At 47.7% G+C, this 14812-nt stretch overlaps 2 protein-coding genes across 2 annotated transcripts in view; both read right to left on the reverse strand.

The window, feature by feature from the left end:
• Window positions 1-632: 632 nt before the first annotated feature.
• On the reverse strand, window positions 633-3981 carry zfp36l2 (zinc finger protein 36, C3H type-like 2). The gene is made up of 2 exons (XM_067236868.1): window positions 3677-3981; window positions 633-3417 (listed from the first exon to the last, which is right to left on the reverse strand). Exons 1-2 carry the CDS (start codon window positions 3764-3766, stop codon window positions 2233-2235), a joined length of 1275 nt encoding a protein of 424 aa, XP_067092969.1. The 5' UTR covers window positions 3767-3981; the 3' UTR covers window positions 633-2232.
• A 2028-nt stretch (window positions 3982-6009) lies between these two features.
• thada (THADA armadillo repeat containing) overlaps window positions 6010-14812 on the reverse strand; it is a 43592-nt gene continuing 34789 nt past the window's right edge. The window contains exons 34-39 of the mRNA XM_067236819.1: window positions 14462-14586; window positions 13273-13345; window positions 13010-13160; window positions 12732-12854; window positions 6855-7024; window positions 6010-6689 (exon numbers count right to left, since the gene is read on the reverse strand). Of these exons, the coding sequence (XP_067092920.1) occupies window positions 6390-6689; window positions 6855-7024; window positions 12732-12854; window positions 13010-13160; window positions 13273-13345; window positions 14462-14586 (942 nt within the window). The 3' untranslated portion in view covers window positions 6010-6389. The remainder of the gene's footprint in view (window positions 6690-6854; window positions 7025-12731; window positions 12855-13009; window positions 13161-13272; window positions 13346-14461; window positions 14587-14812) is intronic.

The following is a 14812-nucleotide window of genomic DNA, read 5'->3' on the forward strand; positions in this document are numbered from 1 at the left end:
CTGCAAGTAAATGAACGAGCCACACTGCTTTATGGTTGTTTGTTTCAAATCTGCTTTCTTGATGTCAGTTTCATCAACACCGACATAAAGAGGTGCATTCCTTCAAACTGTTTATTGTGGCTAATGTTTACTACATAGATCATCCATACACATCACTTGTTACATAACTTTGAACATTGTACTTACTCATAGTAAGACCTAATTATTACTCATAGTAAGTCTTAATTATTACTCATAATAAGACCCTCTCTGTAGTCTGTTCTGCTAGGCTGATCTTTGGAAGCTCTGGCTCCTCTTTGGACTGGCAGGCCAAGGACAGAGCCTCTACAGCCACCCAAGTCCTACAGGCCCCCAGCCAAGTCCAGAGGAAGAGCGGGGCTCAGTGTGGCTAGGTATACTAGGGGATCGGGGGGGGTGTTCACAACTCCCTTTGAGCAGGTGGGAGGATGTGTTGTCACTGACGAGGACATGTGGAGCTGAACAGAGCAGGCTGGCAGCAGTCTCAACATGGAGGGAGTGTGACAAGTATGCAGGGCCAAGAGACTGGAATACATCCGTTCTGTGGGTATCCCACTGCTGATGCTCACACTGACACATCCTTTTCTCATAAAACAATGATAGGCAACCAGAACTTTTGTTCAAAATGATTTTATTGGGAGAGCTACACAAATGTACAGTACAAAGTTAACAGTCTCACACTCAATTTGTAGTGAACTGGCTCCCCGAAAATAATTATATTACAACTCATGTTGTCTTTTTGTCCGTTTTTTTGTTACATTCAAAAAGCTTTACTTCTGATAAAGTAGTCAAAAAGTACATAGTGCGCATCCCCTGTACCTACTATGTACAAACAAAACATGTTTAACCACTTCCCCGTCCAGCAAATTCTCAAGACTCAGACTAATTCAATCTCAAAACAAAGTCAAAATAAGTGTAGCTAGATGAAAAGGGACTTTTAAAAAGATATGGTTGTTTTCCAGGGTGTCCTTATAAGTGGTAACAACCTGCCAAAGTAATTCTGATCCAACACTACATTCAATTCAACTTGTGTAAAAGATACATGTAGGAAAATACTTTATTTGGTTAATCTTAAGGCATGTAAAGATGGTGACCCCCTGTAGGCACTACACAATAACACTGGGGCACAAGGGATTGCTACATTCTTTAGCACGTGGCTGGAATCACAGTGTGACCTCGCGCGAACAGAAAACAAAAATACTTTTTGGTTAATTTATTTACTTGGGTTCTTTGTCACTGAAGTCTGAATCTATATATAAAAAATTGTAAGGCGAGCTCAGGTTTGGACGGTTTGTACATCCACATTGTTTATACATTCTACAGAAACATCTATATAGGGATTCTCAAAAATGTCTTCCACAGCACTGACAAGCAACCTCGGAACAAACAGCAATCACGCAAACTTTTTTTTAATAAAACGTAAACAAGGAAACAAAATTAATGAAATAAATATCACATACGTTCTCTTAAATTAAGATCTTTTTACTCATTTACAATAAAAATAACCAAGTGAAGTTACAAAAGGAGACCAAAACAAAATATATATATTACTGTGAAAAGAACATACACTCCACTTTATGCAGATTAATAATGGCGATCATAATTTAAACATAAAAGAATATAGATCTATTGCTTCATCATACTTGATAAATACAGTATGGACACAAATTACCAATGTAGCCTATAGTTTTCACAAGATAATAAATAAGTTAAATAGTCCATAGCCAGATACGCACCGCTATGTAATCACTCAAAACAGCTAAAAAAATATATATTCAACCATCAGCAGTGATTTCCCCAAACAAACCGAACTCAAGAGTGCTTTTAACGAAGCAACAAACTACACTAACCAAACAAACCACTGTGTGGCGCTGTGAAACAGAGTAAAAGTTCTGGAATGGAAGTTAAAAGTTTTCAGAAAGGAACACAACTTGAAAAATGTTACTTTGTGTCAAGGCATATTCTTGGCAGGGTGGAGGAAATCTGAAACCGCTTACAGTCTCTTCTCGTCAAGTCTTGTTATACATCTATCCCAGGAAAGTGTGGCTTGCCTCAAACCAAACACTGCCATTGCAGCTCATTAGGCAAGTCATCGATGGAATGCCTTCTGTTGATATCTACTATTATGCATCTATCATTACACAGACAGAAAAAAAACTAATGCCATGTCAAGGATATGTTCATCCATTGAAAATAACATTACAAAAAGGATGTTTAGTCATCTGAAATCGACAGCCTGCTGAAGATTGGCAAACGTTTGCCAGCATCCAAACTTGGAGACTCGGAACCGCTGAGACTCCCAGAGGAGCTGAGCGAGCCGCTAGCATAGCTATCTCGGTCTGAGAGAGAGTCTGGTGGGCTAGGGGGAGAGTCGAACACCGGCGACTCGGAGAGGCGGCGCAGGGACTGCAAGTGGCTCATGTTGTAGGTGGGGGAGGAGGGGCACATGTTTCCGTAGTAGGCACCGTTGGACTGGTTGGCATAGCCGTTTAGGGTGTGCACAGCCAGAGGGGCAAGTAAGGCTTTAAGGTCCTGACTGGGGAAAGAGAATGCACTGTTCACACAGGACATGGAGTTTGGTGACAGAACGTCCTCATAAAAATTAGGAGAGCAAGAGGAGGAGGGTGGTGGAGGGGTGCGCGAAGTTGGACTCTCGAGCAGGGGCGACTCAAGTCCGTGGTGACTAGAAAAGCCGGAAAAACTCAGGCTGTGGTGGAGCTTTGGTCTATCCCTCTGGTTGAACCCAGCATGCAGAGGCACGACCTCCCTTTGACCATAGCCGCAAAGCTCGCGGGCTGATTTGGGCTCGCCTTGCATGTTGGCGTTGCTTGGAGCTGGTCTGCGCTCGTCAGCGTTGTGGATAAAATGACAGCGGGGACCGTAAGGACAGAATCCGATGGTGTGGAACGTGCGGCATGGCTCGGTTTTGTACTTGGGGTGACGTGACAAACTCCTCAGCTCGTGGTAGCCGTGCGCAAACTGGCACTTTTCTCCGTATTTGCAAGCTCCGTTCTCTTCGAAGGGCCTGCAGAGTTCGGTCTTATAGCGGGTGGAGTTGATCTGAGAACCCTGCTTCTGCTGAAGAACTTGCAGCTGCTGGCTGCGGTCCATGCTACGGTCTCCATTCTCGCTGTATGCACGGTCGCGGAACTTGTTTTCCTTGTTCATGAGAGCAGTGGCGGTGTTGCTGCTTGACAAATTCTCCTTTAGATTGCTGTAGGAGTTGACTGAGTATTTGTTACTGTTGGTCATCAACTCCAGGTTGCTGGTCGAGTTTCTACGGAAAAATCCCGGCGCAAAAGGACAACTGTTAGAGCTAGTTGTCACTGGAGCTCCCACAGCTTTTTTGTCCAGCATGCTGTTGATATGAATTGCGTTCATATTAAGGCTTTTTTCTTGCTGTGGAGGGAAAAAAGAAGACAAATTAGCCATGCACTTTAACACTAGACATTTACAACCATTGCAGCGTCTGTTTTGACAACAGGATTTTGAATGTAAATGTAGCCTAACGTTACTAGGCACTTTGTGGAAGTTATAACTCAACAGGTTGTGGCGATTGCCTTGTTAACCCTAACACTGTTTGGCATATTGCAAATAATCTAAGCATCAAATGCAAAGTGAGGATTGGAATATTCGGTTATTTTAAAGTGACAATTACCTTGTAAAGCATGTCGATGTCGTAGAAGGCGGACAAGATGGTTGCAGACATCTCCTTTTCGTAGGTTTTCTGTCGCAGTAGCTCTCTCATGGAGGACCAACCAGGATCCTTGAATGCACGAGGCAACTCTAGTAGACTGTGCCACGACTGGTTTTGGAAAGCTTGAAAGTTCTGAAAAAGTAATGTGCAATTCCTGTGGTGGTAGCTAGTGAGATAAGAAGCAAGGGGAAAGTTGCTTGTATTGTTGTGTGGTAGATTTCTCCCCTCAAGAAGCGCTGTACAAGAGTGCTTCACTAACAGCACTCGCTGTGCACATGTATATAAATGCTTCGTGGTCGCTGTCGAGAGAGGGGCGTTGTAAAGTTGAAGCAACGTCTGCAAGACACGCCCCCTATTTTCAAACGTCTTGCAGGCAGTGGTTGGCTGCTTTTTATACCCCGCCTTGAAATTAAACTCCCTTCAAAAGTTTGGTCTGAACTATTTTGTGAGACTTGGTCTTCTTTCGGTTGTGCAAGGCTTAACACTATCCCAATTTGTAAGGCTGCCTTCATTGCTGAAAACTGTTGGGGGAAATAATTTAACATAATACAAAACTTAATGTATCATTGTATAAGAAGAAACTGCGGTCTGTATACTGTGTAAAGACTCGAGTGCAGTGGTTGCATAATGAACATCCTTTAACTGAGAATGAATTCAGTTGATCTAGCATGACTAATTATACAGCTCCCCACAGATAATAATTGTATATATATATATTTTTAAATATCTAAGTAAATACTTTTAGACTTTGTACTTTTATACTTAATATATCATTAAACCTTCAACCAGTTATGTTCTTATTTCTTAGTCGTCACAAACAAATGCATGCGTATATACAGGATCACATGCCACAACTGAACGAGTTTGAATTGAGCTCTGAAGTCCTTCAGTGTCTCGTCCATGAGCAACAATTGTTTTCCTCAGCGCTCAGCCGCACACGGAGTTCAAGCACTGAAGGAATGTGGCTGTGATGAAAAGCAGTGCAACACTGCCCCCCTCAGAGCACATTTTAAATTATCTGACAGACTTGAGCGCCCCCTGCTGAGCCGGGGCCAAGGCAGGAATTAAAGGCACATTCCGTCAAGATTCGACATTCATTCCACACTGATGGATTCAACACTGTATTTTGTACAGTATCCTATTTTTATAAAAGTATTTTTAAGGTGATAGACGACTTTGTCAATAAGTATGCTGAAATAAAACAATAACCTTTCAGAATTGTCTGTAACAAAATACAACTGTGTCAAAACAAGGTGATTTTGATAATGGTAAGTTTATAGCCACTGTGGATGAATTACATTCTTGTAAAACAGTACTTACCATATTACAGGGTCACACAATGAAGATATTTAGGTTAGGATCACATAAAAAGTCTGTGCAATACATATATTACCGTGAATTATGGAGTACTGTAAGACCAGCTACCATTTACTATTGGGCATGATCTGTAAGAACAGCCATAAAATCCAAATATGTTATTTTGCTGCCTTTTGCACGGTTCAAACATTCTCTCAAGCCAAGGTGGTTTAGCTGCAGAGAGAAGAAAAATAGGAACAGTTGGAAAACAAATGACGTAAGAGGTTGGAATCTACTACCAGCAACCCTTAAATTAGTCTTGGGGTTGTCCTGGGCCTGAGCAAGAGAGTCTTTATGATAAATAGTTTAATGTCAAGGACAGACAGCCTGGGCTCATCGTTTGAGAAATCCCTTAAACATGTCTTCATCCGCAAGAGCCACTCTCCCATCACATGGCCATGTTTTTATAGGAAAGGAGAGGGGTGGTGGTGGGGGGGCGTCCCAAAACATTACATCATTTTTACAGTAACAGGGAACATTGCCACCACTACAGTGTGAGTAGTGCAAGCCCAGCTGTCTGAACAGGCCGCACACACACCCAGGACACTGGGCCATTGTGTGGTCTCCTAATTACGTAACCCGGGAAACCGATATGGGATGTAAAAGCTATGCAAGAGGAATAAGTCTGTGAAAATGTGATATTATATTAACTATAAACTCAGTCCTTATATTTGAGGAGAAGAAGTGTGTAAATGTTTTTCTAACAGCAGTTTTGGTCAGTCTGTCAGGCATTTGTATACAGCAGCTTTACAGGGTGAGTGTAGGCTACTGTACATGCACCTTTCCTCAGACATCATGTCACCGATAGGAGTGCAGAGCACGTGTTATTTTTCACATGAAGAGTTAAATGAATAATAATGTCCCAACAGTTATTCAAGTTCCATCTTGGTGTCTGAGGTGCTGTGAGGTCACAGACAGAAATGAGACATAACTCCCAGTCATGATATTCAACTTTATAGGCTACTTGCCATGATAGCATTTGGATAGGTTTCAAAATCATGCATTTACATTATGAATGACACACTGTCTGGGATTAAAAAAATGTAAAACATGAAAATACAATACAAAAGAGGACAACGATGAATGAAAATAAAATTACAATGCGTTTACTGTAAGTGTACTTTACAAGTCGCAGAATGTTCCTGAAGTCATTCTCCACTGAAAGGTTGTTCATCCACCATATTGTGTCCCAATCCGCTCTACAGTAAAGGTTTAGTTTGGCTGGGCCCATTGACCCAGCACACCAGACCCTTCAAGTCTCTTATTGTCTTGAACTAGCATTGAGTCTTTGCTCCTGGTCCTGTGCTAATAGAGCAGGCTATGTGACTGAGGCAAGCACATCCAGAGCCAGGCTGGCTCTCTGCTCCTTCAAGGCCAGGCGGGCGTGCTCGATGGTGGAGGAGAACTGAGGAAGGGCTGGCAGGGCCCCCAGGGCTTGCTGGGAAGCCAGGGTCTGGGTCTCAGCCCGGGCTTCTAGTCTGAGGAGCTCTGCCTGGAACTGGCCCAGGTCCTGGCCCCAGGATAAGGCCTCTAGGTGTTTGTGGAGCAGTCGTACCCACTGCACAGGTTCTCCCCACAGGTTCAAGTCTCCCTTCTCAAACAGGAACTCCTCTTCATCCTGAGAGGCAAGAGGTCGATGAATAACGACAAGAACGGAACGTGACATAACCGTACAAACAAGACAGTCCGAAACAGTACAAGAGTACAAACAACCCACGAACTATCCACACAGCCTGACCACATTCACTCCTGTGCAGAGAACAATCTGGTAATGGAATCTTACCAGGCCAGATGGCTCTGCTGAGTCCGTCTGTTCCTCAGCCTCTCCCAGCAGCCAGTCTGCCAGGGTGAGGATGCCCGCGGGGACTTGCCCCCACACCTGGAACAGCTGGCAGAGCAGGCCCACACCCAGGTCCAGTGCCACGGGAGGGCTCACCGACGCACATGCCTCATCTGGTGACAACAGGGACCATGGTCAGCCACTCAGCAGTACATCCTAACAGACTTACCGGCATCAACCGAGTGAAACACAGAACACACACAGAACACCAGCTTGCTTAGAGCAAATCTCAGTACATAATATACAGATGTGTAAACTGGAATCTCCTTGATTAATGTGTACATAGGAAGAAGGGAGAGCGAGAGCGTGGTCGAGGAGAGGACTGTTCAGAAAGGATTGAGTTATGATGATCCGTGTGAGTGTTCTCTCTGTTCATCATCCGTCCCCTTGAACAATGAGGGCCAGGAGCCTGTTTAGGAGAACCCAGAGGAAAAAAATCTGCTCCCAATCTACCTCAAGAGGCTGGATCAATATACAGCTTAGACATGAGTGATGTACGGCACACTGTCTGTTCCAGACCAAGTGTGTGTTCCCCTCCCAATCTGGAACCTATTCTGGGAAAAAGAACCATAACTCAACTCACAACCAACCAGGACTGGGAGAAATGCACACACAGCCACATGCACACACAGACAGACACGAAAACGTTCAGGCGGACGAGTGTGCACCCACAGACACACTCGCACACCAAGGGATCCTTGGCAGGCCTGTAATGAGGCTCCACTCTGGGAGTTAGTGTATGGGCGAGCACAGGAAGTGGGAGTGAGAGGACAGACACCTCCAACGGAGAGAAGATATGACAGCGTCAGCCCTCAGGTGTCCACATCAACTCCCGGCCATCTTAAATGACACCAGTTGTCCGTGCATCAAAGCCCTTTCTGCAATTATCTGAGATAATGGGTTGTCACCCTCTTGGCCAGAATCAGGACAGCTGACACCAAGATAACACCCCAAACTTCAAAAGTCAGTCAGCGATTCTAAGCTCCCCTGTCAAAACACCACCACTATGGGAATAGGGACAGAGAGGGGGGGGGAGGAGGAAGACAGGGGACACTCATTCAACACCCCCACCCATCACTACCCTTCCAACACTCGTCGCTGCCCATCCCTGACAGGTCAGGGGACCAGGCAGTCCCTGTGAGGGTGGAGAGCCGGAGACCCAGTCATGCTGCTGACAGTGCAGTATTACTGGAGCTTTGGCATGCTTTGCTGGAGTGGCATGTTCCTTTCTTTCACCAAAGCGCTTTCACCACCCCTCTCTCTCCCTCTTCGGCCGGCTCTGATGTCAAACCAGCTATTCATCCCTGTGGGGAGGAAGGGAGGGAGGAACACGGCAGTGCCTGAGCACTGGACTCTGGCCAGGGCTTAAAAACACAACAAACAGCCAACCTCAAGACACAATAGGAAACTTTAGCTGCTTTCAATTTGTAGATGTATAGACAGGTTTCACACTCCACTAACACAATTTCCCCTGAATTCTGTTCTGTAGGCCACTCCTCTTCTCAAGGGGATAGTCTTACGTGTGTGTGTGTGTGTGTGTCTGTGTGGAGGGGGGGGGGTGTGAGAAAGTATCCACATAAGTCAGTATTGGCTATGCTAAATAACAGTCTTTATCAGACACTCCTTTCTCAGAGGTGATGGAGGCAGTGCCAATGTCTTCCTGTTTGTCAACTATAGGGGGCAGGGTGGTGTGCATGCTGTAGTTTTCACACTGATCAGGATGTCAGATGCGGGGACACAGGGCAGGGGCGTGAAGGGCAATGCTCGCCTGGCAGGGGAACAAATGGGCACAGTATATATGTTCTCCTCCTTCCTGCCAATCTCACAGCTTCCTGTGACAAATAACTTCCTGTCAGTCTTGTGACTTCTTGTGTTGAAGTAAAAAAACAAAAAACAAAACACCGCATCATAATCGACGTCACAGTAGAACAGGAGATGGTCCTGTATTAGACCCTAGTATGTTTTCAGATTACGAAACACTGCAGGGAAAAAGACCTGGACTCATTTCAGATGACATCATCCAATAAATGACCACAAAAAGGTCCCCAGGGCTGAGCCAAGTCCAAATCCTGACGTTCTGTCACACTGGAGGTATTTCAGTTCTAAGTTTTCCCCCCCATCCTGCCCTCTTTTCCACATGGCTTCACGGCCAAGGAGCAGAGTGCCATACAGAGGGATGTTTCTGCATGGCATGGAAGCCAGAATCCAGCGGGTAAAAAAAAAAAAAAAAAAAAAAAGGATGGCTAATTCCGGTAATCGATCTGTGGGAAGTTGTGGGCTGGAACTAATTAAAAAAAAAAACTTTTTAAATAAGTTGAGAGAGGAGAAAGAGGTAGGCGGAGGAGGGGGTTAGGGTAGAGAGCGGGAAAGGGAGAGTTGGTGTTCGGCAAAGCCCAGGCTGAGCTGCTGCAGCTGGGGGGTGTCAGATGTCCCATTGAAGGAGGCGAGGGGGTTTCAGTGGTCTGTCAGGGTCGATGAAATAAGAGAAAGCTTCAGAAACCCCCCGTCCCCCTACGGTGTCATCATGGAGCAGGAGTGTGAGTGGGAGGGATCCGCCCACACCCCATTCCTCTGCTCAGCCACCCACATCAGAGGGAGACAAGAGGGGACAGTAACCCCCCCCCCCTCCCCCCCGGCCTGATCGCTCCACACCGTTTCATCCCAGCTGCCCCCCCCCCCTAACCTGCCGACCACACCGACCCACTCATACCACTACACCTGCCCTTCTGACGAGGCCCAGTCGGACTTAACCCTGTCCTGCCCGCAGCAGTCTTACTTTCCGTCTCTAGAGAAGAGAATCCTTTTCCGGTTACATTCCCCTACTACACGACTATAGGACTCAGTAGACCATACCTATACGAGACCAGCAGCCATATGCCCATATACAATACATCTCAGTCATTCCCACACACTGTTGCAGACAGCACATAGGAGCCAAGGGGATTGAGGTGTGAAACAAAAACAAACTTTACGGCCTTCACTTCCTTCTCTGGCTCGCACAGAACCGGCGAGAAAAACGACCAGCTCTTCCCGCCCACCGACTGTACGACACTCAACACAGAGGACAAACTGTCAACATTACTATCCAAATCCCTCTCACCAACACTATGCTAAGTCAGCAGAGTCAATTGGAAGTCATTTATGATGGTAATTGTCATAGGGGTCTTTGTCAATCAGACAAAAAAAAAAGAGGCTTAGAGCCAATGCCCTTCTCCCTGGGGGGCCTTGAGGGAGGGGGGGGGGGGGGCAGAGGTGGGAGCAGTATGATACCAGAGACGCCGGCCTCATCACCCCCCGGCCGACGTCCTCATGACAAAACTGGAACCCTGGTGGGATTGGAGCCGCGTCTGTCTGTCTCGAGCAAAACAACAACACCGCCACCACTAGTCCTCCACCACAGCGCCTGACTTCAAAGCTGCTCCCGTTCTAGTCCACTTGATGCAAAACGGAGGGTTGTCAGGCATGCTGCACGGCTGCATGGCTGGCTGACTAACTGGCTACAGAGGGGCAGATGTTGTCTATGGGCTACATTAGACCAGGTTAGCTAAACCAGGTTTTATAAGTTACAGGACAGGATTGGTGTAATCAGTGACAATCAGTCTCCACTTGACTGTACAATGATTAAGCAGGACATGAATGAAATGTCTCACCAGCAGAGTGATGCGGTTCATTAAGAGTTGAGGGTTCAGTGAAAATGCTCTAGAAAAACAAGCCCTGTCAGTGTAGCTCCACAGCACACTGTGTACGTTATAATCCTTAATCAACATTGGGGCTAATGAGTCTCTCCGCTTGCAAGTATAACAAAGACATATATTGTGACTGAAACATCGTACAGCTCTCGGTTTGAGAATGGTGGAGAATGTTCCACAACATGTCCCTGACGATGTTATGATGACCCATTGTAGTAGTGACACATTTAGCCGTGTTTAACCGAATACTTAATATAGAATCTGACTTTCCCCTGTGTGGGAAATCCCTGCAACTCCATCTCTATGAAGTCATTCTCCCAAATGTGTACCAAAGGTGTCATGGTTTTGGTTGTGACGTTGCTTCCCAGAAACAGCCTCTTTGTCTGTTCTACTAAGTCTACACGATGCTTCTTCTTGTCCCAGCTCTGAGTGGAGAAGGTTCACATCTCTTAAACCAATTAGTATAGAGCTGTTTGGGTGGTAGGAGAGGGATTTGTGAGTGTGTGTGAGGGAGCGGGGACGTTTTGACGGTTTAAAATGAGATTCGCTCTTCCCGTCCAGGACAATGGCTCCGCTGTGGTTCAGTGAATCTAGGAATGGCCCCAAAGCTTCCTAATGCAATAACACAAACACCACCTCTCTTCAACACATGCGCACTCTCTCCCACCCTCCGACTCTCCCTTCCACTTTTGGTCTCTCTTTCACATGATATCTCTCCTGCAAGGATGGCACAGCCATACTCATAATACATAGAAACTGTGTTTTTATCCCACTTTTCCCCACACACACACACACACCGACCAAATCATTCAAATGTGTCAACCATTTGTTATGTTGGTCTTCGGAGTGCACAGGACTCAAGCCCCCTGTCCTCTCACACCAAACACCAGGCCCAGGGTCGAGAAAAAAAAAGGGAAAGAGGAGGGCAAAGCTGTCCTGGGATGAAGTGTCCACATCTCTCCCCCTCTCTTTACTCATCCCTCTGCATATCAAAGGCAGGCAGTCTTTGCGTCGCCCCAATCTGACACCTTCGATACTTTACTCTGCTGTGCCAGGTCATAAACACCCCCCCCTCCCCCAGACCCAACCTTGATCACAGATCTCTGCTCGCAGACATGATGGCTGGGCCCGGATGCAGGGACACACTCTTCTAGTTTCACTCGCACGCACACACACACACACACGGCTCTAGTTTCACACAAACAGTGCTCTAGTCTATCACACGAACACTGCTCTAAGTTCACGACCCACACATCGTGACACTGTGATTCCACGTGGACAGCAGACAAGCCAGAGAGGAAATGCAATCTTGACCTCTTTTTACTGTAAATCCCATGGTCACACCCGCCCACACACACACTAAACTGTACTCTCCAGCAGTGACTGGTGCGGTAAGGATGGACAAAGGGGATCCCCCGGTCAGACACACATACACAGTAATTATCTCGATTGTGTGTCCCTTCTGCTCCAGAGGCCGTCTTAGCCATGTGGCTGTTTCCTGTGATCTCCAGCTGACATGTTATCTAACCCGGGCCCAGACTGCATTTCCTCGTGTGTGAGGAGGACCTGGTGGTTAGACAGCTGAGAGATGATATCTGCTGCCAGACTCAGACACAATAAGGGTGGCTCCTGGGCATCAAGGTGGCTGGGGGGGGAAAGAGAGGAAGTGTTTGTCTGAAGACAGGAAGCGGTGCTTTGTTTGTGGCCCCTCTTTAATAGTGGACACGTGTCGACAACCTGGATGGAGGTGAGTGGTTATGTGGAAAAAAACTGAGAATGGTGTGTGTGTGTGTGTATTTGTTTGTGTGTCTTTGTTCTGGGATCTGGTGTCTCATGATCCTATACAAAACATCCAGTCTTTGAGCTATGACACACACACGGCAAAACTAGAACTAGCCCTCCCCCAACCCACCCGCTCCCGCTCCCCCGCCCACCCCACCTCCCTTCTATTCCGGGAACACTCCTGGACCTGGGCGAGAACCGACGTCAGAGCCCCTCCCCAACCCCCAACATGTGTGTTTGAAATATTAGCTCTGTTACACAAACCCACAGAGAGAGAGAGAGAGAGAGAGAGAGAGAGAGAGAGAGTGTGTGTGACTGTATCTGTGTGCATGTGTGCGTGTGTGTTTACCTGAGCTGAGCAGATGTGCTGGGACATTGGAGATGAAGTCTGAAGCGGTGTCTCTCACGTCCTGGTCCTCATCCTGCAGCAGGGTGAACAGCCCTCTCCACAGACACACTGTGAGGGACAGGCCTGTTACGCACACACACAGGCACACACACACGGGCACACACACACACCGTTTTTGCAGTATTACAGACACAAACTGTAGCAAAACACTGCTCAAAACAAACACCGCAATTCAGGAGTTTGTGGGTTCGATTCCTGTCCCGTCCGTGCTGACTCACCCAGGGGCAAGGACGGGCTGGTCAGCAGGGGGTGGGTGGCGTTGACCAGCACCTCTGCGGCCATCAGCTTGACCTCCACAGGTTGCTCCTCACTGCAGCACTGGCTCACCAGCGCCCCCCAGCTACCTTGCAACGCCAGTGCACACACACCCTGGAGCACACACACACACACACATTTGAAGTTATTGATAGATATGATCAACATATTCACACAGACTCCCCCATTCCACCCCCACCCCCACCCCCACCCCCACACACATTACCTGTGGATCAGTGGTACTCAGTTGTACCACCAGCCGAGATGCTAGGGTCAGAGCAGCGCAGTGCAGTTCCACACTGGAACAAGAACACAGAACAAACACCACCTTAGAACGTTGTGCACACACCAAACATCTGGGGAACATCACGCCACCCATCACTCAACACTGCAGCAGCATGCTCCACAACAGGGGGACGTGTCTCTGCTCACCATTACCTAACAAAGGAGCCGGTACGACACAGGAGTGTGCGCTCGGCAAACGTACCATTACACCACAGCAACCCAATCCCACTGTTACACAACTAATCATAACCCTGCACCTTCTCCTCGGAGAAAGGAGATCCCGCTCTCCCAAATTGTGGCCTGGCAAAGTCTCTTTAAAGGGGGCAAAGTCTTTGTAATCTAATCCTCGCTCTTAAAGCTCTTCCAATGCTCCGCACGGCTATTGAAAAACCCTGGCGGCTGTTGTCAAAGAAGGTGTGCGTTAGTCGCGTTGTCGGGGGAAGACGGGTACACATCCATGCTTTGTACACAATGTGAACTACACAAATGTGTACACGGGGTACACACCCTCAAGTACACACGCAGTTCACCGACACATGCACACACTCGGGGGGGGGGGGGGGGGGGCGGGTGGTTCTCCCCACCTATGGCCAGGTGCAGGGGGGGTAAAGAGGTGACGCCAACATGGGCCCCTGGCTGGCTGAGTACATTTATCTCCTTCATCCACGGCCCTGGCTCTGAATACAGCACTGACAGGCTGCCTGCCACCGGCCTGTGTGGGCCCTTTCATACGCGCGGAGAAGCGGAGAAAGGGAGAGAAGCCGAGGGAGAGAGCGAGGCCGCATCTCTCCTCCTGTGTCATTCATGTCTTTCTATCCATCATGGCTAATGGGGGAGCGGGGTCGACGGCTCCGGGCTGTTTTGGCAACTGGGAACCGCCAACCCGGATAGCTTTGTTGGGGGGGTCACAGTTGGCTGTGTTCCCAATAACACACAGCTGCTTCTGGGGGGCCCCGACTCAGGGGCCCTAGCAGTGGAGCATTAAGGTACCAGGGGCCATTTTAGAGAGGGTGTATCGACTGCCAAACCATTCCAGTCCAGAGGTCTAAGCAGGAAAATCAACTAAACCTCCAGTACTGACCCCTGGGTGATATTGGAGGGACAAGAGTAGTCTCCCATGGTGACGTTACCTGTGGGCGGAGCCTTGGGTCAGGAGGAGGACTTTCTCCAGAACTTCCCCCTGGGTCAGGGTCAGCATACCGTCCCTCCACTCTAGGTCAGAGGTCATCCTGAGGGCTGACAGCACCTGGAGCACCTGAGAGAGAGAGAGAGGGAGAGAGATAAGGTTAGCCACACAGAGGCAGGAAGGAGGATAGAAGGGGGGACGTTAGATAGGTCCATCTGTCTCTACAGCCCTGGTGTGCATCTCCTGGGAAGTCCACCAAGCAACACCTGAACTGCAGGCAAACACCGCCACCCAATCTCTCTCTCTCTCTTTCTAAATGCCTGAATCTCTTCCTATAATCTCTAACATCTCTCCT

This window comes from Osmerus mordax, chromosome 5 (genome assembly GCF_038355195.1).
Source record: "Osmerus mordax isolate fOsmMor3 chromosome 5, fOsmMor3.pri, whole genome shotgun sequence".
In the NCBI taxonomy this organism is placed as follows: Eukaryota; Metazoa; Chordata; class Actinopteri; order Osmeriformes; family Osmeridae; genus Osmerus; species Osmerus mordax.

What these genes read in the sequence shown, in the direction of transcription:
- zfp36l2 (XM_067236868.1), bottom strand. Translation starts at nt 3,766, where the DNA reads ATGAGAGAGCTACTGCGACAGAAAACCTACGAAAAGGAGATGTCTGCA. An exon ending in ACATCGACATGCTTTACAAG is followed by an intron (nt 3,418 to 3,676) that starts GTAATTGTCACT and finishes TTCCCTCCACAG; the next exon opens with CAAGAAAAAAGCCTTAATAT.